This window comes from Plectropomus leopardus, chromosome 6 (genome assembly GCF_026936395.1).
Source record: "Plectropomus leopardus strain MGB_pleo_1.0 chromosome 6, ASM2693639v1, whole genome shotgun sequence".
Lineage (NCBI taxonomy): Eukaryota > Metazoa > Chordata > Actinopteri > Perciformes > Serranidae > Plectropomus > Plectropomus leopardus.
The window spans coordinates 982303-1007218 of record NC_142181.1 but is presented as its reverse complement, the minus strand read 5'-3'; the positions used below and the strand labels follow the sequence as shown (position 1 = coordinate 1007218).

At 40.7% G+C, this 24916-nt stretch overlaps 1 protein-coding gene across 2 annotated transcripts in view; it reads right to left on the bottom strand.

Annotated features, from left to right (window-relative positions):
- Positions 1 to 24916, bottom strand: part of LOC121942835 (fibroblast growth factor 12-like) — a 63639-nt gene extending 38723 nt beyond the window's left edge. The window contains exon 1 of one of the 2 annotated variants that reach the window (XM_088078440.1): positions 24513 to 24916. In XM_088078440.1, the coding sequence (XP_087934566.1) occupies positions 24513 to 24540 (28 nt within the window). In that variant the 5' untranslated portion in view covers positions 24541 to 24916. Of the gene's footprint in view, positions 1 to 6683; positions 7196 to 24512 lie in introns of those variants that run through there. The other variant, XM_088078439.1, reaches the window with a different exon arrangement.

The window sequence follows — 24916 nt, the reverse complement described above, 5'->3', positions numbered from 1 at the left end:
GACACTGAGACACTGAGGACACTGAGACACTGAGAGACTGAGTACACTGAGAGACTGAGGACACTGAGACACTGAGGACACTGAGGACACTGAGTACACTGAGAGACTGAGGACACTGAGACACTGAGGACACTGAGGACACTGAGTACACTGAGAGACTGAGGACACTGAAAGACCAAGGACACTGAGAGACTGAGTACTGAGGACACTGAGGACACTGAGTACACTGAGAGACTGAGGACACTGAAAGACCGAGGACACTGAGAGACTGAGTACTGAGGACACTGAGACACTGAGGACACTGAGACACTGAGGACACTGAGGACACTGAGAGACTGAGGACACTGAGGACACTGAGGACACTGAGACACTGAGAGACTGAGGACACTGAAAGACCGAGGACACTGAGAGACTGAGTACTGAGGACACTGAGAGACTGAGTACTGAGGACACTGAGACACTGAGGACACTGAGACACTGAGGACACTGAGGACACTGAGGACACTGAGACACTGAGGACACTGAGACACTGAGGACACTGAGGACACTGAGAGACTGAGCCAGCAGTCTGAAGACTGGAGACATAGCGTCCTCTGCTGGCCAAACACAGGACTGCAGCTGACAAATAGTACTGCTCAGAAACACGACTGCAGGTACTACTGCTACTGCTGATAAATACTACTGCAGGTACTACTGCTACTGCTGATAAATACTACTGCAGGTAGGACTGCTGAGAAAAACTACTGCAGGTACTACTACTGATAAATACTACTGCTGAGCAAACTACTGCTTTTACTACCTCTATTGCTGAAAAATACTACTACAGAAAAATACTACTGTAAGTACTACTTCTGAAAAATACTACTGCTGTGAAATAATGGAGCAGAAAACTGATTAAATCTGATTAATCACAATTAAATACAGAAATTCTTCAATGAATCGTGTTTAAAAAAAGAAATCTTACATTTAAATTTACATTCTTAAAAAATACACAAAATGCACAAAATAAATGCTAAAAAAATAAACCTCCTTTCACTGTTCTTTTTTTGTGACGTGAGTGGAGGACGTTTTGTCTCACAGCGTTTCGTCCACACACACCCAAGACTCGTCAAAGCGACCTTTAATAATCCTAAAATAATCATGTGGAGCTTTAAAGTCTGTCAGAAAACTGCTCGTCGTTTTCCACAATCATCAATTTTACAGCAGCAGAATCTCCTGAATTAATGATTCATCATCAAACATTTAACACACACACACACACACACACACACACACACACACACTGTGTGTGTGTGCGTGTGTGTGTGTGATATTTAACCAGAGAATCGTCCAGCCTGTAGTTCGCCGTAATGTCAGAATTTCCTGAAATCTTTAAAATTTGCTTTTAACCTGATTAAAAAGTAATAAAACCCAATAATGAGGTTAAATGTCCTGACTGATATTAACATTTTTATATTTAATGGAATAACTCACAGGTGGGATTTTTTTATATTAAACTCATGAGATAATAACTTCAGCAGAAAATAATATTATTAATAAAAGTAAGCTTTGTTTTTTCAGAAATATAACGCGTGCAGAAACTCAACATCTTTAATCCTGATAGTGTCGAGTTATCTCAATAAACATCAACATTTAACACCAATTTCATGTTTTGGGAATTTAAATTTTAGACTTCATGTCAGTAGATTAATCAGAAATCTGTATTTTTAAGAAGCAGCTCAAGTACGATTTCTACACTCTTGCTTTTAATTATTTACACCTTTTATCTATTTTTATCGCATATTATTGTTATCTTCTTTTAGATTTGTTTGTTCTCCCCGCTGGCCTGTCTGCAGCTTTTTCCAGAGTTAAGGTATCCATGTGCTGTATAATAATCTTATTTTTTTTGTTTTTGTTTATTTAATTTTATATATTTTTCTACACATTTTTCTTAATTTATTTATTTATCTACTCTTTTGAGCTGCAGTTTAAGTATTAAAGGTGCTATACAAATAAAGATTATTATTATTCTGATTATTGTCATTTACTATTATTATGTTTTATGTTCTGTATTGAGCTTTTTTATGCTTTTTAACACAAACTGCCCTTTGGGATAAATAATAAAATTGAATATAATAACAATAATAATGATTATTATTATCAAAATGAAAATAATTGAATGAGCTCTACCAGCTACATCAAAAAAACTGTTTTTACATGATCGCTGACAGTTACTTTAAATATTTTTACTGCATTTAAGTGATTCTATGCACAGACTTTTACTAGAACATTAATGCAGTACTTTCAGTGTAGTATTACCACAGTAAAGGATGTGAGTACTCCCTGCAGCCCATGATGGAGAATATAAGCAGAAAAAAGGCAGCATGATAATAAACTGATATGTTAGAATAATGTGATGTTTTTCAGATGTTATTTATGAAGTCAGATTTCTGCACATTCACTCCCACATTCAGTAGCTGTCTGTGACCACCGGGGGGAGACACAGAGACACGTCTGTCCACAACAACAGCAGGACGAGTCTGTCCAAACCGACCTGCTCCATCCGTCCTCCACAAAACACCTGGACACCGAGCCGAGTCTCCGTCACGGAGGACATTCGATCACAGAGACACAAAGCCACCGAATCACAGAGAGACAAACGGCGAGTCTCCTGTCCCGCAGCAACAGTCCCTCACGTTTCCCTGAGCTCGTCCCTTAAATTTCTGTTCAGAGAAAATATCAGAGAAGTTGACTCCAGGTGAACCAAACGCTCTGAGCAGGTGAGCTCAGCGATGAATCCCACTGACCATCAGTCACCTGTCAGCACAGGTAACGCCCCCGAAACACCATATAAGGGCAGGTTTAGTGCCGAAAGCCAAAAAAATGAAAGCCAAAAAAAGCTGAAAGAAGAAAAAAAAACTGACGTTCTGTTAAATAACCTGAAAGTAAATGTGATTTCAGGAAGATGCATTTAAGTATTAAAAGTAAAAGTACACATGCAAAAAGGTTTAAATAAATGTAATAAATCAAAATGATTGAAGTTGTTAAAATAAAAAGCAGCATTTCCTCACACATATGGTTTATATGAGAAGCTGGAACCAGGATGCTTTTTTTGCATGAAAAATGACTTACATAATTAAAGAAATATTTGCTAGTTAATTTTCTAATTAATCACTAATTGTTTCAGCTGCACTTTTATGGTTTCATAATTTTGGTTTGTGAGCAAAAATCTTAATTTGTAAAGTAGTTATCTAATAAAAGTAGTGGATTACAAAGTATAATATTTCCCTCAGAAGTGGAGTAAAATTGGAAAGTGTCGAATGAGATTACAATGAGCGTAAAGGGCTGGGTGATTTTGAAAAAAGTCTTATGATATTTTTTTCATATCAGTCAGTTTCGATATTTATCACAGTATATATATAATCAATATTTCTGTGGAGCTTAAAGGTCCCTTTGACTCCTCAGTGAGATATGAAGATATCATCAGGTTCATTTAGGTTAAATATTTATTTTCTGTCAGACATTGAACATGACAAATATACTGTAGAACAGCATCACCAGCTGGAGGACCTATTCTACTAAAACTCACAGAGGTCCAGGTACTAAAATGTCCTCCCAGCAAAGGTCCGAGCCTCAAACCTAAAATCAATATCAACATTAACTGAACATTTTACTTTGATTACGATTAAAGATCGATTATTTTGCTTTTTTGTGGGTTTTTTTGTCCTCATAGTTCACTGACACAGTGTCATGTGACCATGGTGTGTTGGAGTGTAATAAACATATGATTTATTATTATTGATTAAACTTTCCAGCATTATATAAAAATGAAAAGCTCCATCTGAAACAAACTTCAGGTAAATTGAAGCACATTGTGCTGATAATAGGCCAACCTCTCCTGACTGCAGGACTCTGACTTCAGCTTCTGTCAAACTTCTGTGCTGTTAATCATTTTACTCAGGAATTAAAACGTTTGAGTCGGCCTACTTCTCCTATAGCTGCCAACAGCTGGATGAGACACGGAGCGATGCGTCCTGCTGTTTCTAAATAATTCATCCAAAGTCTGATTAAAGCTGAAACTAACACAAAGTCGTCTGTAGAGTCTAAAGAAGTCACTTTCACCTCTGCAGATGTGTCTGTTTCAGACACTTTGGTGCTGTGAGGAGAAGCTGCGCTCTGTCTGTCTGTCTCACTGCGCTGCTGTCGCACCATCAGCTGTTTGATCCGCCATGATAAATAGATTTATTTTAATTTATTTTATTTTATTTTTGATTATGATGTTATTTTGAGGTTATTTAGGTAAGCAGTGTTTTTGTATTAATGATGGATTTTATTCTTTTTTATTTTATTTTATTTTATTTTTAGTTTTGAAAGAAAATTGTAGCTCTTAGAAAATACCTTTATTCTCGATATGAAGTTACGGATGCTGACGTGAACGTTTGTTTTTTTGGTCTGTAACTTGTAACATAATTTAGCCCTCTCGTGACAGCCAGCAAAGCCCAGTTTTCCTGTGACACGTTTTTTTTTTATTAATTTATTTTTTAATCTCACTGTATGCAGATGATGTGTTGTTTTATGTCCTAGACTTCCTGCTGCATGACCTCACCTTTGGCAGAGCGTGTTTATGCAGGAATGCAGCCAAAGTTTTCAAAAGATGAAGAATGAAAAGGGTTAATTAGCTTCACATTTTCTCCACTGGCTGTGATGAATGTGACCGTGCTGGTGTTGCTGATGGTTATGAGGATGTCTGATGTCTGCTGTCAGTGTGAACGTGCACGTCTGTTAGTCAGGAAGGACTGAAGTGTCAGTCCATGAATCGAAACTGTCTGTAGGAGCTGATATTTTTATGTTTTTCCGTCTAAAAAACAGCAGCTGATTTATGGATGAAGCTTTTCTCTCCTGAGTTCAGGTAAAGTGAAGAAACGCTGCAAAAACACACACGAGGAGCTGAGAGAGCCGAGGAAACACACAGCTGCTCAGACAGAAATACACAACGCTGTAAATATAACTGAGACATCACTGTCAAGGTCAAACACACACACACACACACACACACACACACACACACACACACACACACACACACACACACGGCGCTGGAGGTAATTTTAGAGGTGTGTTCTGTTTCTGTCACAGGTTACGCAGCTAAAAATGTTGCTCTCGCTGAGTTTTTTTCCTGCAAACTCGCTGCAAAACAATTAAAGTGGAGCACATCAAAAACACAACTTCCTGTTTCCTTATAAACTTACAATAAAACCAGAGGTGTGTGTGTGTGTGTGTGTGTGTGTGTGTGTAAAGAGATATTTGTGAAGTGAGGTGTCGGCTGGTTGAAGGTGTGAGACACTGAGAGCTGATCACAGACGTTAACGCTGATATTTATATTCACTAATATTAATATCTCACACAACCGCAGTGTACACGCCTTAAAATGGACAACTGTGGAAGTAAAACTGTGTACTCTGTGTACCTATATTTATTCATCTCTGCAGAACATGTTTATTAGTTATCAGTATAAACCTGTATGCACCTTTATATAGTCTAGATTTCCCTCTATACAGTCTGTATTTATATTTATACAAGTATTATAAATTAGGGACAAATTTGAATTCCATTCTTTAAACTGTGTTTAAAAAATGACAAATATATCTACTTTGTACCTGAAATATTCTGTATATACTTGATATAGTCTGTATATTCATTTATATGATCTGCATGTGCCTGAGCGTATCTATAACTTTAAACATATATTTAGATAGAGAGACTATAAATATGATATAATAATAATAATAATAATAATAATAATAATAATAATAATAATAATATATAAACTGCTGACTTTATTTTTATTTATTCAGATACTGTTCTGCACTTTACACATGTATATATGTATATATGCACAGTCTCTTAGTTTTTTTTAAGCATATTCCTTTATATTCTATTAATAATGTGTGCTCTTTATTCTCTGTTCTTACTGCATGGCGCTGCTACACCCCAGTTTCTCAGTTTTGAGATCAATAAAGTATATCTATCTATCTATCTATCTATCTATCAGAAGGGCATTTTTGTAAAAAAAAATAACTTAAACTTAAACTAATAATTGAAAAATGCAAATTTGTGTAAAAAGTCTCACTTTTGAAAATATCAAATATATATATATATGTTTAAATGTACACCTAAATTGAGTCTTTCGTCTACTCATCTCATTATAACAATACATGGTCTGTATATAACTTTATACATCACTTTTGTCTCTCTCTCTCTCTCACACACACACACACACACACACAGTGAGACTGTTTGTGTGTATTTGCATGTTTTTCAGTCTTATTTGCGTGTTGTTCTCAGTACAAACAGAAACAAACCCTGAAAGTACAGCTGACCCTGAACACACGTACAGAGACGTGTACATGTATTCACTCTGTGCAGTATTAGTACTGTCATACCTACATGCTGCTGAATCAAACTCAGAAATGACAAAGAAACACGAGCAGAAGCAAACATAATGCTGCAGAAAAGAAAACTCAATAAATCCAGCCGACAAATGCGTGAGACACGTTATTTATCTGTCTTTGCGTCTTTCTGCACTCGAAAACACCAGAAGCGTCCACCTGAGAAGTTCACCGTCACGCCGCTGACTCCTGACCACAACAACAACACTCTTCTTCTACTACAGTAAATAGAGCTGAGTGTGGGCGTGCTCTCACCCTGCTGGCTGCTCTCTCTGAGAGCGCTGTCCTCGTCCTCGTCCGTCTCCTCCGCCTTCCTGTCAGCCGACATCAGGCGACGGAGCAGGCTGCAGTACCTGGTCATCGCACGCAGACCGCCGACTCACAGCGACTCACGCCGACTCACACAGACACACGCCGAGGTCTCACAGAGACTCACAGAGGAGGAGACTGAGTCTGCAGGCAGTCAGTTAATCAGTCAGTTAATCAGTCAGTTAATCAGTCAGGACGCCGATCAATGAGTGGACACCTTTTAACTCACTCACAGGACTTATTATGGTCTGTCTCTCTCTGTCTCTGTCTGTCAGTCTCTGTCTGTCTCTGTCTGTCTCTCTCTGTCTCTGTCTGTCTCTCTCTCTGTCTGCCTGTCTGTCTGTCTGTCTCTGTCTGTCTCTGTCTGTCTTCTCTGTCTGTCTGTCTCTCTGTCTGTCTGTCTCTGTCTGTCTCTGTCTGTCTCTGCTGCACACATCTCAGCAGCTCACACCTCCTCGTGACGACACACGTCTCGGCTGCTGTCCCACACTGAGGGACAGTGGGAGCGCTGTGAGGATGACTGAAGTGTAAAGAAACTCTTGTCTGTCGTCCAAATATTCATTAATTTTAGGAATTTTAATCCTTTAAATGCTAGGTTTTTGTCATGATGGCGTCTTTTAGATAAGTTTTTAAGTTTTAAGATTTAAGTTTTTAGATTAAAAAAAAATTATAACGTCCAGTGTCCTCCTCCTCAGTGTGTGAGTGTAGCTGCTGACAGTCTGGGATATGTCAGTGTGTGAGTGTAGCTGCTGACAGTCTGGGATATGTCAGTGTGTGAGTGTAGCTGCTGACAGTCTGGGATATGTCAGTGTGTGAGTGTAGCTGCTGACAGTCTGGGATATGTCAGTGTGTGAGTGTAGCTGCTGACAGTCTGGGATATGTCAGTGATCAGCAGCTACATTGACTGTGACAGGTCACCTAGTGGAAATAGCATGTATTTCCTCCATATGCCAAATATGGTCAAAATGACCTCATCAGGTGGAAAATAGTCAAAATGACAAATTCAGAGCCAAAAGCCCAGAATGACACCCAGAAATAATACAAGTCCTGTTTTTCTGCTCTGATGGCTGTGGGATCAAAAATGTCAGTTTGAATGGGTTTCAATGGAGCATTTTTGGACCTGAACAGTCTGAATGTAACTATTTAGTTTCCACAGTGTATTTTAGACTTATTGTAGGAGCTGAGCTGCAAATTCACTGATTACACTCAGATACACAATCTGGACTACATTTAGGACACATGCATCAACACACACACAGTTATCACAACAGGAAGGAGGACTAAATGACACAAACAGTTGCTAAAGGTGAAAACAGGTTTCCCTCATAGATCTTTGTGTTGGATCATCAGTGATTCAGAATAAATTTGATTTTCTATCAACTTTTATGGACTCTGGTGTGGTGTCAGGTCCGGTGTGCAGTGGTGCTCTGGGTCCAGGTCTGAGGCTGAATGTGACCCGGCAGTAAGAGGAGTCGAGTTATTCTGAGAGTGTCAACAGGACTATATTTATCACCACACACCCTCGTCCCTGCAGCCTGACCTGTAAGACGTTTTCCTGTGAGGGCCAGAACTGATTACATGATGATTACAAGTGCCGCCACGTCTGGTGACGTACACGTCGGCAAAGTTAGGAGGAGGTTAAGGTTACTGAAGGTCGTTTCAACATATTTCTGCATTTAGTGACAAAAAACAGCTTCAGTGTTCATGTTACAAAATCAAAATCAGGTTTCTGTGGTGGTTCACTGATGCAGAACTGGGAGTCGAGGATGCAGATCCCTCTGCTCCCGTTCACTGACAGCATTGTAGCTGCGGCGCCGCTGCAGAGCTGCCAGCTGCTCTCACTACTGCATTTTCACAATTACACGCACATACTCCGCTTGTTTATGAAGCTGTGCAGCTACTGCATCGTCAACAATACGGTCCTGCGAATATTTCAGTTAAAAGCCTCACGTCAAAAACCGAAGGGATTCTGTCTACAGAGATGTCGTCAGAGGGCTTTTATTTTAAAGCTGAAACAGGAAAGGTTGATCAAAACGGATGAATTTGTATTTCTTCACGTCTGTGACAAACTGTGGTCAAAGGTGGGATCAGGTCAGCTGAAACATCAAATATCAATTTTCGATGTCTGTTTTTGTGGAAAAAAAAACAGCGAGCCTCTTAATCTCTAAACGTGTTGCAGCTGAGCCGCAGCTAACAGCTAACAGCTAACAGCTAACGGAGGTTACACTGAGTTAAATTATGCTGCGTTCAGCACAGAGATTTTAAATCGATATGGAAATGATTGCACCGATGCACATTTCTGCTGCTGTTCATCCTGACGTCCATTACTCTGTTTCAGAGTTTAACCCTTTGAAAACTGAGCAGTTTCTTTCAAAAACATGGAAAGAAGAAAACAGAGGCTCAAAAAAATTAGCAAGAAAATAATAAAAAAGTGATGAGAAATACCTGAAATTTAAAAAACAGGAAAGCAGTTCACATTGCTGCTGTTGCTGCACTTTGTATGAATTGTTGCATTTATTTTATTATTATTATTGTTGTTATTGTTGTTGTTGTTATATACCATTATTATTACAGTATTGTTGTTTGTTTTCATTTTCTTTGTTTTGTTTTTCCTGATTTTCCTATCTTTTTTTATTATCTTTTTAAAGTATCTTAATGTTCATTATTGTCGTTACTTTTTAACTTTTATCCAATATCTAATATAACTGATTTGTTGACTTTGCACTGGGTTATATGTATATGCACTGAATGGTGAATAAAGGGCTGAAAGGATAGATAAATAAATAAATAAGTAAATAAATAAATAAAACGGTTTTGTTTAAAAGTCCATTCTCTGTATCTGGTTGACGTTGTGTTTATTTTTATATTTCTGTATTTGTTATTCTTTATTTTAAGGCACAGAGGAGAAGCAAATCTCATCTCACTTTATTCTGTACAATGAAAATAAAAGCTCCTTATTCTTAAATGAATCCATAAATAAAAATAAAAGAACAAAAACACAACATTAAAATAAAAAAAAAAAAACAATAATCATAATTTAAAAAATTCTTAGTAGCCTAATTTTAAACATATGTATATAAGTTATTTAATCATTTTCTGTTGATTTTAAAGCTAATTTTCGGGTCATTTGTTGTCACCTTTTACTGATTTCTTTTTCATTTTTGGGGACATTTCTTGCCAAGTTGCAAATATCCTTTTCTCTCTTTTTTTGAAAGAAATTAAACCATTTTGCTCACCTTTCAAAGATTTTAATATTGTGAAAGGCGTAAAAGGCGTGAAAGACTGCAGCACAAGGAAAGTGATGTTGCTCCAGATTTCAAAGGGTTAAACATCTCGTGTGAGCTGATTTATTTGCATCTTCTCGTGTATCTGAGAGCTCGGCACACAGGTGAGCGGCACCTGCACACACTTTCTCTCTCTCTCTCTCTCACACACACACACACACACACACACACACAGACTGCTGTGTGTGTGTGTGTGTGTGTGTGTGTGTGTGTGTGTGTGTGCGCTGCAGACTGAGGCTGCTGCAGTGAGTTCTCTGCTCGAGCAGCAGGGGGCAGAGCGCAGCAGCGGAGGAGGCGTCAGGGTGTGACTGAGCAGCACTGAAGGACAGGGGGTGCATCCCAATTCGCTCCAAACTGCGGCCATGTTCCCTTTAACTTGTGTCTTCTGCTCACGTCTCGCTGGAGACCGAAGGAAACCAGGACACGTGTGTTTTCAGAGAAATGAGACGCCTTCCCCGATTCTGTCGACAGCACGTCTGATCAGCTGTCTGTTCAACTGTTGTGTTTCCTCTCCTGATGGTTTATATATATCTATTATTATTATTATTATTATTATTATTATCATCACTCACAGTGAACTGTCCAATAATGAGGACACACAGTGCAGCAGAGTCTCTGTATGTGCTCATGGACTATTTCTATCATGAGAAACTTGATTTTATTTTTTATTATTTATCCATAATCTCATTTAAATTATTGATAAGGAAAAACTCTAAGGATCTTTTAAAAACATAAATAAATAAAAAAGCTTTTTAGAAATGCGGGACAACATGTTTTATCTGTTTTATTGTTAAAATCTTGCATTTTATATTTGAATGATTTTAACAGCCTCGTTTCCTCCTGATCCTCCCCACACACATTCCAGGATTTTAGGACATTTTTAGGATTTTTAAGACCTTTCTAGGATTTTGAGACATTTCTAGGGTTTTAGGACGCTTCTAAGATTTTAAGGTATTTTTAGGAGACTTCTAGGATTTTAGAATTTTTTTGTGTTTTGGGACATTTCTAGGATTTTAAGAGATTTCTAATCATGAAAATAGGACAAGAATAATCTGATGACATCACGCACACCGTGAAAGAGGAGCAGCGATGATTGTTGAGGGACCAACGTGTCGTCTGTCGTCAAAGTCGCGGCAGGATTTTATGACTCCATCATTTCCTAATCTGACAGGATGAACCTGCATCACGTTATGTTTGGGGACAAAGTGAGAGTGACGGCAAATGATCAATCATCCACCCTGCAAGTCACAAACTGCTGCTGAGGAAAACAATACGACGCGATACGACGAGTTCTGTCCACAAAAACATCCGACTTCAGAGAGGGGACACAGAATGTTAAAAACAGGGACACAAACACACGAGATAAAAAATGTGAAGTTTGCTGAAAACTCGTCACGTCACAAAACACCACAAAGGATTTCAATAACAAGCTGATGACCAACAATCAAACCAAACTCACTCAGACATCCACCAACGAGAAAACATATCGATATGCAGGTTTCCATGTCTGCATGTTGCCATAGCAACCACTGCCACACGTGTTTGTTATTGTTTGCAGCGACCGGCCTGCGGGAAACAACACTGAGGCGCGTCAGACGCTCATGAGGTGAAGTTAGAACAATAACGTCACGTTGTGATAATTATCACGATACTGCCCACCATTCGACGGTTACCATGGTAACTGCATCCATCCTGCACCTCTGCTGCTCTTCATCTGCATCTGTCAGATTCTTCACGTGACCACACAGATGCATTTTTTACAGGATCACTGTGACCGACACATACACACACACACACACACACACACTCTCTAAAATACATGAGAACATGCACTCAGCATGAGGTCCTGTTTGTGTTGCATTTAATGACTCAAAAAATATAAAATATAAAACTTTATAAACTTTATATAAAAAATATAAAGTTGACATCAGACAAAGATGGCCAACCCCAAAAATAACACACAAGTTCTCATTAGCCTCACACACACACACACACACACACACAGACACACTCAATGTTGTCTCCTTTCAGCTGCGTCCTCGTCCACAGAGAGACGTACAAAAACAACATCTAAACTTTGATTGAATATCTAAAAAACCATAAACAGACAAACATGAACATACATTATTAGATTTCAACAGTGAATTTTAGCAGCAGATTTTACACTTTACACACTCAGCACATCGTACATATTTATATTTTAAATATCTACATATATTTCATTTCAACTGTATTTTATATTTTTCACACTTTACACACTATAACACTATAGTGTGTAACACACATTATAAATACATTTTTAAATACTGACATAGTACTAATTGTTTTAGTATTGCTGTTTTGAGCTTGAATATTTGGTATATGGTATATTGTTACAGACTTTGTGCTGGTTCTTTTTTCTTTCTGCTATAATTCTCTGTGCGGCTGGATCGAACCACAGTTTCCCGCCTGGATCAATAAAGTCTTTCTGATTCTGATTCGTCCTTCACGTGACCCTCACTGAAACAACACATTCAACAGATCGGTGCGAAGGCTCCACCTCAGCCGCACTTTTGAGATCATGAGAGGTTTTTATTGTCCACCGGGGATGCGGGGACGTGTCCTCTCGCTGATTCACTCTCTAACATTTTCTCTGTCCGGCTGCCAAAAAAGTCGAGAGAGAAAAATGATGATGATGTTCGGTCGGGTCACTTTCATGATCGCAGCGCGTCACTTCTGCCCTGAACGCCTGCAGACACGACGCAGGGACGCAAAAACACTCAAAACTCCTCTGCATATTTTACTGTTTTAGGAGGAAAACACTAAGAATAACTGCAGGTTTTTATTGGACTGCATTTAATCTGGAAAGCAATCAAACATTTGCATAATATGCTGAGAATTAGCTCAATACAAACGAGCAGCAGTCTGAGGAAACAACTGCTATAGCCACAGATTTGTGTTTTTAACCCTTTTGGCACTTTAATATTACACATATTTGTAGGTTATTGCTCTGCGCACAAAACGCGCTTTGAAAAATCAAGCTTTGAAAAATTTTAGACATTAATATTGTTTTCTACTTTCATTTTGTTAAATTATAAACCAACATCAGTCCCAATAAATATCAAATATTCATTAATTTTCAGAATTTTAACCCTTTAAATGCCAGGTTTTTGTCATAATGCCACTATGTTTTGTTGTTATCGTAGCTGCTGACAGTCTGGGATATGTCAGTGTGTGAGTGTAGCTGCTGACAGTCTGGGATATGTCAGTGTGTGAGTGTAGCTGCTGACAGTCTGGGATATGTCAGTGTGCGAGTGTAGCTGCCGACAGTCTGGGATATGTCAGTGTGTGAGTGTAGCTGCTGACAGTCTGGGATATGTCAGTGTGTGAGTGTAGCTGCTGACAGTCTGGGATATGTCAGTGTGTGAGTGTAGCTGCTGACAGTCTGGGATATGTCAGTGTGTGAGTGTAGCTGCTGACAGTCTGGGATATGTCAGTGTGTGAGTGTAGCTGCTGACAGTCTGGGATATGTCAGTGTGTGAGTGTAGCTGCTGACAGTCTGGGATATGTCAGTGATCAGCAGCTACATTGACTGTGACAGGTCACCTAGTGGAAATAGCATGTATTTCCTCCATCTGCCAAATATGGTCAAAATGACCTCATCAGATGGAAAATAGTCAAAATGACAAATTCAGAGTCAAAAGCCCAGAATGACACCCAGAAATAATACAAGTCCTGTTTTTCTGCTCTGATGGCTGTGGGATCAAAAATGTCAGTTTGAATGGGTTTCAATGGAGCATTTTTGGACCTGAACAGTCTGAATGTAACTATTTAGTTTCCACAGTGTATTTTAGACTTATTGTAGGAGATGAGCTGCAAATTCACTGATTACACTCAGATACACAATCTGGACTACATTTAGGACACATGCATCAACACACACACAGTTATCACAACAGGAAGAAGACAAGAGACTAAAATGAGACAAACGGTCACTAAAGGGTTAAAGATCTTCAGTAGGAACAAGCAGGTTCAGAGGTGACAGTGAAATAGAAAGAAATAAACACCAAAATGTTCAGGTCAGGACTTTTGCCTTGACGGGGTATAGTGTAGGAAATGTGTTTTTAGTGTGTTTTGTGTGTGTGTGTGTGTGTGTGTGTGTGTGTGTGGATGGAAGTGACGCCGAGGCTGATGGGAGTTTTAATGCAGCGCTGCAGCACTCAGACATCCATCCTGTTCATCTGCTGCACACACACACACACACACACACACACACACACACACACACACACACACTCTTGATGAACAGTCTAATGTAATGCAGTTGTGTGTGTGTGTGTGTGTGTGTGTGTGTGTGTGTGTGTGTGTGTTGCAGAGACCATTTGCAGAAGAGCCTCATAAATAATTGAGAGGTCTGCTGACTCTCTCTCTCTCTCTCTCTCTACACTTTATGGTTATGCTCGCTCGCCCTCTCTCTCACACTGTCTCCATGGCGATGCTCTTAAAGGAACACAAGCGTTTTTGCAGCCTGTCCGGTCGGAGCATTACGGGAATGATGATGATGATGATGATCCATCACTGCGTCCATTAGCCACGTGCTAAAGCTTTAGCATTGATTGTTCCGTGCTGGCACTCAGTGAGAGCAGGACGCGCATCACACGCATCGTCTATATATTAAATATGAGAAACACAAACATCAGCTGCTTCAACACAAACATCCTGAACAGTGAGGAGGAAACCGGGCTGCTGTCTCTACATGAGGCCGCGCAGGGCAGAAACACTTCTAATGCCTTAAACATACATACAAAACCTAAACATACACACCAAAAATGTCCACATACACATCCAAGGTGTACACAAACACAAAAAACCTGCACATATACACTTAAAACCCGCACACATACACCAAATACCTGTACACATACACCAAAAACCTGTACATATACACCAAGAATCTACACATATACACTGAAAACCTGCACACATACACAAAAACCTGCACATATACACCAAAAACCTGCACACATACACAAAACCTGCACATATACACCAAAAACCTGTACATATACACCAAAAACCTGCACATATACACCAAAAACCTGTACATATACACCAAAAACCTGTACACATACACAAAAACTTTCACATATACACTAAAAACCTGCACACATACACAAAAACCTGCACATATACACCAAAAACCTGTACATATACACCAAAAACCTGCACATATACACCTAAAACCTGCACATATACACCTAAAACCTGCACATATACACCAAAAACCTGTACATATACACCAAGAACCTGCACATATACACCAAAAACCTGTACATATACACCAAAAACCTGTACATATACACTAAAAACCTGCACACATACACAAAAATCTGCACATATACACCAAAAACCTGCACATATACACCAAAAACCTGTACATATACACCAAGAAATTGCACATATACACTGAAAACCTGCACACATACACAAAAACCTGCACATATACACCAAAAACCTGTACACATACACAAAAACTTTCACATATACACTAAAAACCTGCACATATACACAAAAACCTGCACATATACACTAAAAACCTGCACACATACACCAAAAACCTGCACACATACACAAAAACCTTCACATATACACCAAAAATCTGCACATACACACTAAAAATCTGCACAAACTCACAGAAAATGTCCACATAGACATCCAAAACATACACATACAAAGCCAAAACTTGCACATAGACACTAAAAATGCGCACATACACATCCTAACACATACACACCCAAAACCTCCACATACACACCAAAAATCTGCACATACACACATCCAGTCAGGAGACAGGAGCCTCAGAGCCGAACAACACTGGACGTCCAGCTGTCCCAAAGACACAGACGTCCCTGTTGCCAGCGAGTTATTTAGTCGTATAAAAGTCTCTCTAAAGCTGCAAAATCACTTAATCCCCGTCTGATTTTTGTATTTCATCTTATTTTTGAATGACACAGTTTAAATATATTTATCAGTTGTTGTGGTTTATTGACTTCCATAAACTTTTAGCTTATGTTGTCACATTTTTAGGGATATGAAGCATTTAAATATACTCAAATTACCTGTGTTTTAAGAAGTATTTAGTTTATGTTTCTACATTTAGAAATCTTTTGGAACATTTTTTTTTTATTTGGTAAAATCTGATGAAAAAAATTAATTTTTCCTATTTTTTAAATGATACAATTTTTGAAAAATGTATCAATTATTTTGGTAAATTGACTTTGAGTTCAAAGTGTCTAAAAAAGTAAATAATGAACAGAGTTCAAACATCTGATGGCGTGTTTGAAATATTTAATTTTTAGTTTGTACACTTGGAAATCTTTTGAATCAAAATGTTTTTTTATTTATAAAATCGGATAAAAAAAGTTGTATTTTTGTTGTTTTTTAAATAAACAATTACAATACTTTTAAGGATTATTTTAGTTTAAAGACTTCTGTAACCTTTTGGCTCAGCTCATGCAGATTTTAGGGATATGAAGCATTTGAAGATACTCAAAGACATCACACAGTACAAAGGGTTAATTATTATGTTTATCATATTTATCATTTTCAGACTGTGAAGTCATTTTATCTGATGAAGCGTGTGTGTGTGTGTGTAATCTGATTACTCTTTAGTCCGCTGCAAAAAATACTCACAAAATCACTGTATGACATCATCTGGTGACATCATCAGCTTTAAAAAACAGACGTTTCCATCAGGACTCGGTCTGTGTAGGATAAATGTTACGGATAAACGGTATATACAGCACGCACACACACACACACACACACTCCTCTGTGTGGGAGACAAACAGAAACAGCAGGAGATGCTGAGCTCAGCACAAACAGGCTGTTAAATGTGTGTGTGTGTGTGTGTGTGTGTGTGTGTGTGTGTGTGTGTGTGTGTGTGTGTGTGCCCCTCCCTGTTTTATGACCTTTTGTTCTCCTCACTGGTTCCTCTGGTTTCTCTCCATCATTCCCAGCAGCTCTGATTATTCAGGCTTTAATTAAACCGCACAGAGGAAAAATGACTCATCTTCCACACATCAGTGTATCAATCTGTGATCGATTAATATCAGGTGACATCATCAAACAGCGGATGACATCATGCGTGTTTCGGTAGGAGCAGGGTAACGGCAGCACACGGAGCCAGACGTCTCAGAGGAGAGCAGCAAACTGCTGAGCAGCAGAGTCCCAGTTAATCCTGTCAGTGAGGAGAAAGGCTGCTCAAACACAGAGCAGAGCCTCAAACAGAGCAGAGCCTCTCTGCCGCTCTATCACAGTCAAACACGCAGCAGAGCCTCTCTGCCGCTCTATCACAGTCAAACACGCAGCAGAGCCTCAAACAGAGCAGAGTCTCTCTGCCGCTCTATCACAGTCAAACACGCAGCAGAGCCTCAAACAGAGCAGAGTCTCTCTGCCGCTCTATCACAGTCAAACACAGAGCAGAGCCTCTCTGCCGCTCTATCACAGTCAAACACGCAGCAGAGCCTCAAACAGAGCAGAGTCTCTCTGCCACTCTATCACAGTCAAACACAGAGCAGAGCCTCAAACACAGAGCAGAGCCTCTCTGCCGCTCTATCACAGTCAAACACGCAGCAGAGCCTCAAACAGAGCAGAGTCTCTCTGCCACTCTATCACAGTCAAACACAGAGCAGAGTCTCTTTGCCGCTCTATCAGAGTCAAACACAGAGCAGAGCCTCTCTGCCGCTCTATCAGAGTCAAACACAGAGCAGAGCCTCTCTGCCACTCTATCACAGTCAAACACAGAGCAGAGTCTCTTTGCCGCTCTATCAGAGTCAAACACAGAGCAGAGCCTCTCTGCCGCTCTATCAGAGTCAAACACAGAGCAGAGCCTCTCTGCCGCTCTATCAGAGTCAAACACAGAGCAGAGCCTCTCTGCCGCTCTATCAGAGTCAAACACAGAGCAGAGCCTCTCTGCCACTCTATCAGAGTCAAACACAGAGCAGAGCCTCTCTGCCGCTCTATCAAAGGCAAACACGCAGCAGAGCCTCAAACAGAGCAGTCTCTGTCACTCTATCACAGTCAAACACAGAGTAGAGTCTCTCTGCTGCTCTATCAGAGTCAAAAGTGCAGCAGTTTTGTAAAATAATTTAAGAAACAATAAACTATAAAATAATATCATTGTTATTATAAATACAGTTTTCTGCACTGCAATAATTAATAAATAATAATAGTAAACAGAGTCTGAAGCTTTAACCCACAAAACAACCTGAACCTGAACTGCTGCAGACCTCATTATCGGACCTACAGACTGAAACTCCTCAACTTAAACAAGTCAACACACACACACACGCACACGCACACGCACACACACACACACACACACACACACACACACACACACGCACACACACACAGGTACACAGTGTTTGATGTTTCTCAGCTGATCAGCAGAAATACAAACAGTAATTGACAAGAAATACACACCTCCTCTGGGACACTGAGAGTGTGTGTGTGTCTGTGTGTGTGTGTGTGTGTGTGTGTGTGTGTGTGCGTATGTGCGTGTGTCTCAGGTTTCTTAGGTCACTACAGTCCTGAATCGTGTGGATCTGATCCCAAAATCAATACGACACGCTGATCTGACTGTAAACAAACACACACACTCTGAAACTGTACCTGACCTTGTTTCACCTGTACGCACGCGCACACACATACACACACAAACACACACACACACACACGCCTCTTGTCAAATACACACCAGTTGATCTGCCAACTGAGACTAAAACTGAAGATTACTGACATGCAGCTATTTAATTTGTGTGTGAATAAAACACATTATTAACATTAACATGTTGTTAAAAACGTAATAGAAATTGCAGCTGGACAGCTGTAAAAAATGTCAATAAGTTGATTTTAAATAAACTTAGAATCACATATGTGTTAACCCCCCCCACACACACACACACACGAAAAACACGATTAGGAAAAAATGAGAACTACAACCAGACATGTTAACCTGTACCCACCACAATAAAAGTCTCTGCTTCACACACACGCAGACAGACAGCCGTATGAAAGTGTTTCAGTAAATGTTGGACTGCTCCTTTAATTCCCTCCCGGCTGAGGCGGCTGCACACGGCGCTGCTGAGCTGACTCACTCTGCTCTTCAGAATGAAAAGAATAAAAAGCTCACAGATGTTTCTCCGTCAGCCCTGAGAGGCCGCAGAGCGACAGGAAGCTGAAATATAAAGTCCAATCTGCTCGTTATTTACAGAAACACTGAGTCACCTCATGCAGCAACTTTCTCCTAAATTTCTCATTTTTCTCTTAATTTTCTGCTAAGAGAGAAAAATGCTCTGAACCATCCAAATCTGCTCTGAGCAGGTGATCTCAGTAATGAATCCCACTGATTATCAGTCACCTGTCGGCACAGGTAACGCCCCCTAAACACCATATAAGGGCAGGTTTAGTGGTGTGTGCAAAGACTCTGACAGATAAAGAAGACTGGAGACATGATGCCAAAAAAAGGCTGAAAGAAGATTGATCATTTTACCTAAATTCTGATTGATTAACGATTGGGGGGAAAAAAACGTTTTGAGTAGTACTCTTCTACTTCTCCTATAGCTGCCAACAGCCTGCTGACATTCCCAGTTAGAGAAAGGCTGAAAATAAGCTCATGTGCTTGTGGCCCCGGTCCCTCAAAACATTACATCTGTCCCTGGTAATAATAATGAGAGCTCAGCGCGAGCGGCCGGATGAGACACGGAGTCTGACTGAACCTGAAACTAAAACCAAGCAGTCTGTAGATATATACACTTTGCATCGCTGAATATTTGACTGTTTGTTCATACAGACTCTTTGGCGCTGTGAGGAGAAGCTTAGGTCTGATTGGCTCTCTCAAAGAGCATCAGTTGTTTAATCCGCCATAATGAAACGCCGCTCAGATGTTTAACACTCAGCTGGATTGAAGTCAAAGTCGTTCACTGCATCACATGATTGGTCAATGCTTCTGCTATCGGGGGGGCTTAAAATTGACGTGCATGGCAGTGCACTCAGTTGCAGGATTAAGGCTAAGAACTTACTACTACAGACAGACAAATTTAAGCACTACATCTGCAAACAGCTGTATGGAGCTCACTATCAAACTGACAGCGGGTAAGAAGATTTCCTGTAGCTTCAGAGCAGTTGAAGTAATTATTTCCAAAAGTCAGAACAGCATAACTTCTTCTTCAGCCGCCAGCAGCTCACCATCATTTCCAGTTACACATAAGGTGAAATCAAAGCAAGGCAGTTAAGCTGGGGCACCAGGCCCCCAAAATCACTACATTCACCCTTGATAACAATGAAAGCAGCAGAGAGCAGCTTCAACAGAGACAGAGCAATGCAAATTCCTTTTAAAGTCAGACTAAAACTGAGACTAAAATAAAGACTTCTGTAGGAGTCTGAACATTTGACTGTCTGTCTCGTCTGTCACTTCGCTGAACATTTGACTGTCTGTCTCGTCCGTCACTGTGCTGAACATATGAGCGTTTATCCTTTCTGTCACTGCGCTGTCATCCTGCTGCCATTTATCCATCAGCTATATAATCAGCAACATGTGCGATTTGTTTTCATTATAGGCCTACTTGTTTTTGTCAGTGGTATAAAATAGTAAAATTAATCTCTTGGTTTCTGTGACTTTGGTTCAGACAGGAGTGCGTGGTCCAAGCCGCACTCTAGTATACAAATGCGCAAACAGCTGGCACGCGGTCTGTATTTATGCATGCCGGAAAAACAAAAGAGTAACTATTTCTGTGCATTTTCAGTATTCACTCTCTAACCAGCTGCTTCATTTGTTCAGTAAAACACACACAGTGGTGCAGGCTGTGCACCACAGACAGTGCGCATCCTGTTTGTGGGTTTTGACCTACAACATGATGATAACCTTGTCAGCTCACAGCCACACGGTTCAGTACTATCACCTGACTGATCAATCTCAGGTTTCTTCTTTCTTTGTTACTTTATGCTACATAACAGCACTACGCTGAGCAGTTATCTATAACATTTATCGTACCAGGATAAACCCCTGAGGTGTATCACCTCGTTTTTGAGGGGGACCCAAAACATACATTACACAATATTACAAAACAGGCCAGTTACAAGACAACACTAGACAGGTGACAAACTAAAAAACAACAAGCTCACTAACCAACAAGATCCAGAATTAAATATGAAAAGGAAAAAAAGGAGATGCAACCCCCGACTTAACACAGTAGAAGAATAAGATTCAATCTAAACATGGAGGAATTAGACAATGCTGGCATTACTGGAAACATGAGCAATATTTTTAAATCAAATAATGACAAAGAGCAGATTTTTAACGGTAACTTATTCTGATCAGAAGGAGTGAGATTTTACCAACTTCCTTGAAAACAAGGGGAGCCATGAAGAGAGTCTGATCAGAGCTTTTCAGTAAATTATTTGATGAATAAGGAACAAAAAAAATTGTTTTAGGCAACAAGGACAATTAAAGTTAATACATTTGAAAATAAATTGGTACCAATAAAAGTGACGTCTTGTATTGAGAGAATTGACAGTGACGCAGTAGAGACTGAAACGTTAATTCGATAAATGACATAACAGACTTCTGTTGTGATTTGGCGCTACACAAAATAAAAGAAAAGAAAACTGGTTTGACTGTTTTTCTCTCCTGTTTTTATGTTTGTACAACAATCTCTATATATTTATCTGCATTGATTTGATACAAAGCTGTTTGAAAATTGTCAAAATGTCCCTTTAAAAGAAGTATTTCACTGCTGGAGAGACAGCCTGTCCATAAACTGCTCCGTCTCTGCAGCAGAGAGACACACTTACTTTTGAAATTGGTGCAGCATTAGCAGAGAAAACAGAGAAAAAGGGGGATTTTGCTTGAGACATAGAAAACCTACAACTCCCACAATGCACTGCACCACACTTAACCAATAATCACTCTCCAAACTTTACAGCAGAAATAAACATGTTTACAATTGGAGACAAAAATTGTTCGTTCACGTTTACATTTTACTGAGACTTAAAGTTACATGTCCTCCTTGTGTCAGTTTTTCCAGCTACTTGTTTGTCTTCTTTCCTACTATCTGTCCCCCTGTCCTTGTCTTTTCTCACTCACTGTCTCATTTTGGCCATTTACGCTCCAACCTGTCTTTCTGTCCGTCTCACTACATCTGTCTCTGAGATCTTCGACTGCTTGTCAGCTTTCTTGTCTGTCTCCTTACCCTCCCCACTGTCTCTCTGACTTCGTCCATGTCTGTCTCTCTGTCCTGTTATCAGTCCCACATCCATGTCTTTTTTCAGTCTCACTGTCTTGTTTTGTCTGTTTACCTGTCCGTCTCACCACCTGTCTTTCTGACGCCTGTCTCTATGATCTTTGATCTAAATCCACTTGTCAACTTTCCTGTCTGTCTCTCTGTCCTACTGTCTGTTTCCACCCCTCTGTCCATGTCTGTTTTTACACCTTATTGTCTCTGTACTGTCTCTGTCTTGTTTTCTGTCCCCAGTCCAAGTCCGTCCAAGTCTCATGTCAATTTTTCCACCTGTCTGTCTCTTTACTCTATTGGCTGTCTCTCTGACTGCCTCACTGTCTGTCTCTCTGTCCCATTATCGGTCCCACGTCCATGTCTTTTGTCAGTCTCAACGTCTTGTTTTGTGTCTTTACGCACCCACCTTCCTGTATCATCTTGTCTGTCTCACCATGTTTGTCTCTCAGGTCTCTAAACTGCTTGTCAACTTTCCTGTCGGTCTCTCTTTGTCCTGTCATCTGTCCCCTCCCCTATGTCCAGGTGTCACATCAGTTCCCCCCAACCCCTGAGATATCCAACTCTGACTTCCTCACTGTCTGTCTCTGTCCTGTTTTTTTGTCCTCAGTACAAATCTGTCAAAGTCTTGCATCCATTTTTTCCACCTGTCTGTCTCCTTACCCTCTCAATTGTCTCTCTGTCCTGTTATCTGTCCCCCGTCCATATTTTTTTGTCTGTCTCAACTTCTCGTTTTGTGTCTTGACGCAACCAACTACCAACAGTCTGCCTGCAACATCCTGTCTGTCTTCTGTCTGTCTTTACACCTGTCTTTAGGAGCATGTCTGTCTCTAGGTCCTTTTGTCAACTCTCCTGTCTGTCTCTAGGTCCTTTTGTCAACTCTCCTGTCTGTCTCTGTCCTCTGATTTGTCCCCAATTCAAGTCTGTCAAAGTCTCATATCCATTTTTCCACTTGTCTGTCTCTTTACCCTCTTCACTGTCTCTCTAGTCTGTCCTCTACCCCCGTCCACATCTTTTGTCTTGTTCTGTCTGTTTACACTTCCACCTGTCTGCCTGCAAGATCCTGTCTTTCTGTCTGTCTCATCACCTGTCTCTCTGAGCTCATGCCTGTCTCTAAGTCTTTTGACCACTTTTCAAATTTCCTGTTGGTCTCTCTGTCCTGTTATTTGTCCCCAGTCCAAGCTTGTCCAAGTCTCATATCCATTTTTCCACCTGTCTGTCTCTTTACCCTCTTCACTGTCTTCTACCCCCGTCCACATCTTTGGCTAGTCTCAGTCTTGTCTGTTTACGCTCCCAGCTGTCTGCTTGTCTTTCTGTCTGTCTCACGACCTGTCTTTCTGAGCTCACGTTTGTCTTTAAGATCTCTGACCACTTGTCAACTTTCCTGTCTGTCTCTCAGTCCCAGTATCATGTCTGTTTTTCTACTGTCTCTTTACCCTCTCGACTGTCTCTGTTGTGTTATCTGTCCTCACGTCCATGTCTTTTGTCTGCTCCAAACATATTGTTTTGTGCATTTACACTCCCCCCTGTCTGCCTGCCTCACCCTGTCTCTCTGTCCATCTCACCACCTGTCTCTCTGAGCATGTCTGTCTCTACTTCTTTTGACCACTTGTCAACTTTTCTTTCTATCTCTCTGTCATTTGTCCCCAGTCTAAGTCTGTCCAGGTCTAATGTCCATTTTTCCACCTGTCTGTCTCTTCACTGTCTCTCTAGCCTGTCTTCCACCCCCGTCCACGTCTTTTGTCAGTCTCAAACATCTTGTTCTGTGTCTTTTCACTCCCACCTGTCTGCCTGCAACATCCTGTCTTTCTCTCTGTCTCACCACCTGTCTCTCTGAACTCATGTCTGTCTTCAAGATCTTTGACTTGTCAACTTTCCTGTCTGTCTCCACCCTCCTGTCTCTCTTTGCCTGTCCCCCTCTTGTCTCCTGTCTGTCTCCCTGCCTCGCCCTGCCTGCAACACGCTGTCCTCCTGTCTCACCACCTGTCTGTCCCTCAGCTCACCTGTCTGTCTCTCTGTGTTTTGCTGCATCAGGCTTCTCTCAGCCGTTTGGTTAAAACACACACACACACGCGCGCGCGCGCGCGCGCACGCAGCACCCCATCCCATAATAACCACACCTAAAGCTCCAGTGCAGCTGCATTCAGGATACCGCAGTCTACCCAACATGCATCACTCCCTCCACCCTCCGGTCCCCGTCTCCACCCCGCCGGTCCTACCTGCCGGTGCCTTCTCTTTGCCCTCCATGTCCCGCTGCTCCTGCTGCTCCTGCTGCTCCTGCTGCTCCTGCTGCTCCTGCGGCTCCTGCTGCTCCTGCTGCTCCTCTGCCTCGTCACAGCTCCACGCGCCCACTCCCCAAACCCTCAATCAGTCCACGAGCGTCGACAGAAAATCTGATCGGTAATCTTCTGATCGATACCGGCGAGAGAGAGGAGGAGGAAGAGGAGAAAGGAGGAGAAAGGAGGAGAAAGAAGGAGGGGAGCAGCGGAACCGAACCGCGTCTCTGAAATCCTCTTAGCGGGGTTTCCTCCTTCTTCTTCGCTGTTTTTTTTCTCCTCCTGCGGACGTCGAGGCTCGTGCGTTTCACCTGTGCCGTGTCCGCGCGCTGCTCTCTCTCTCTCTC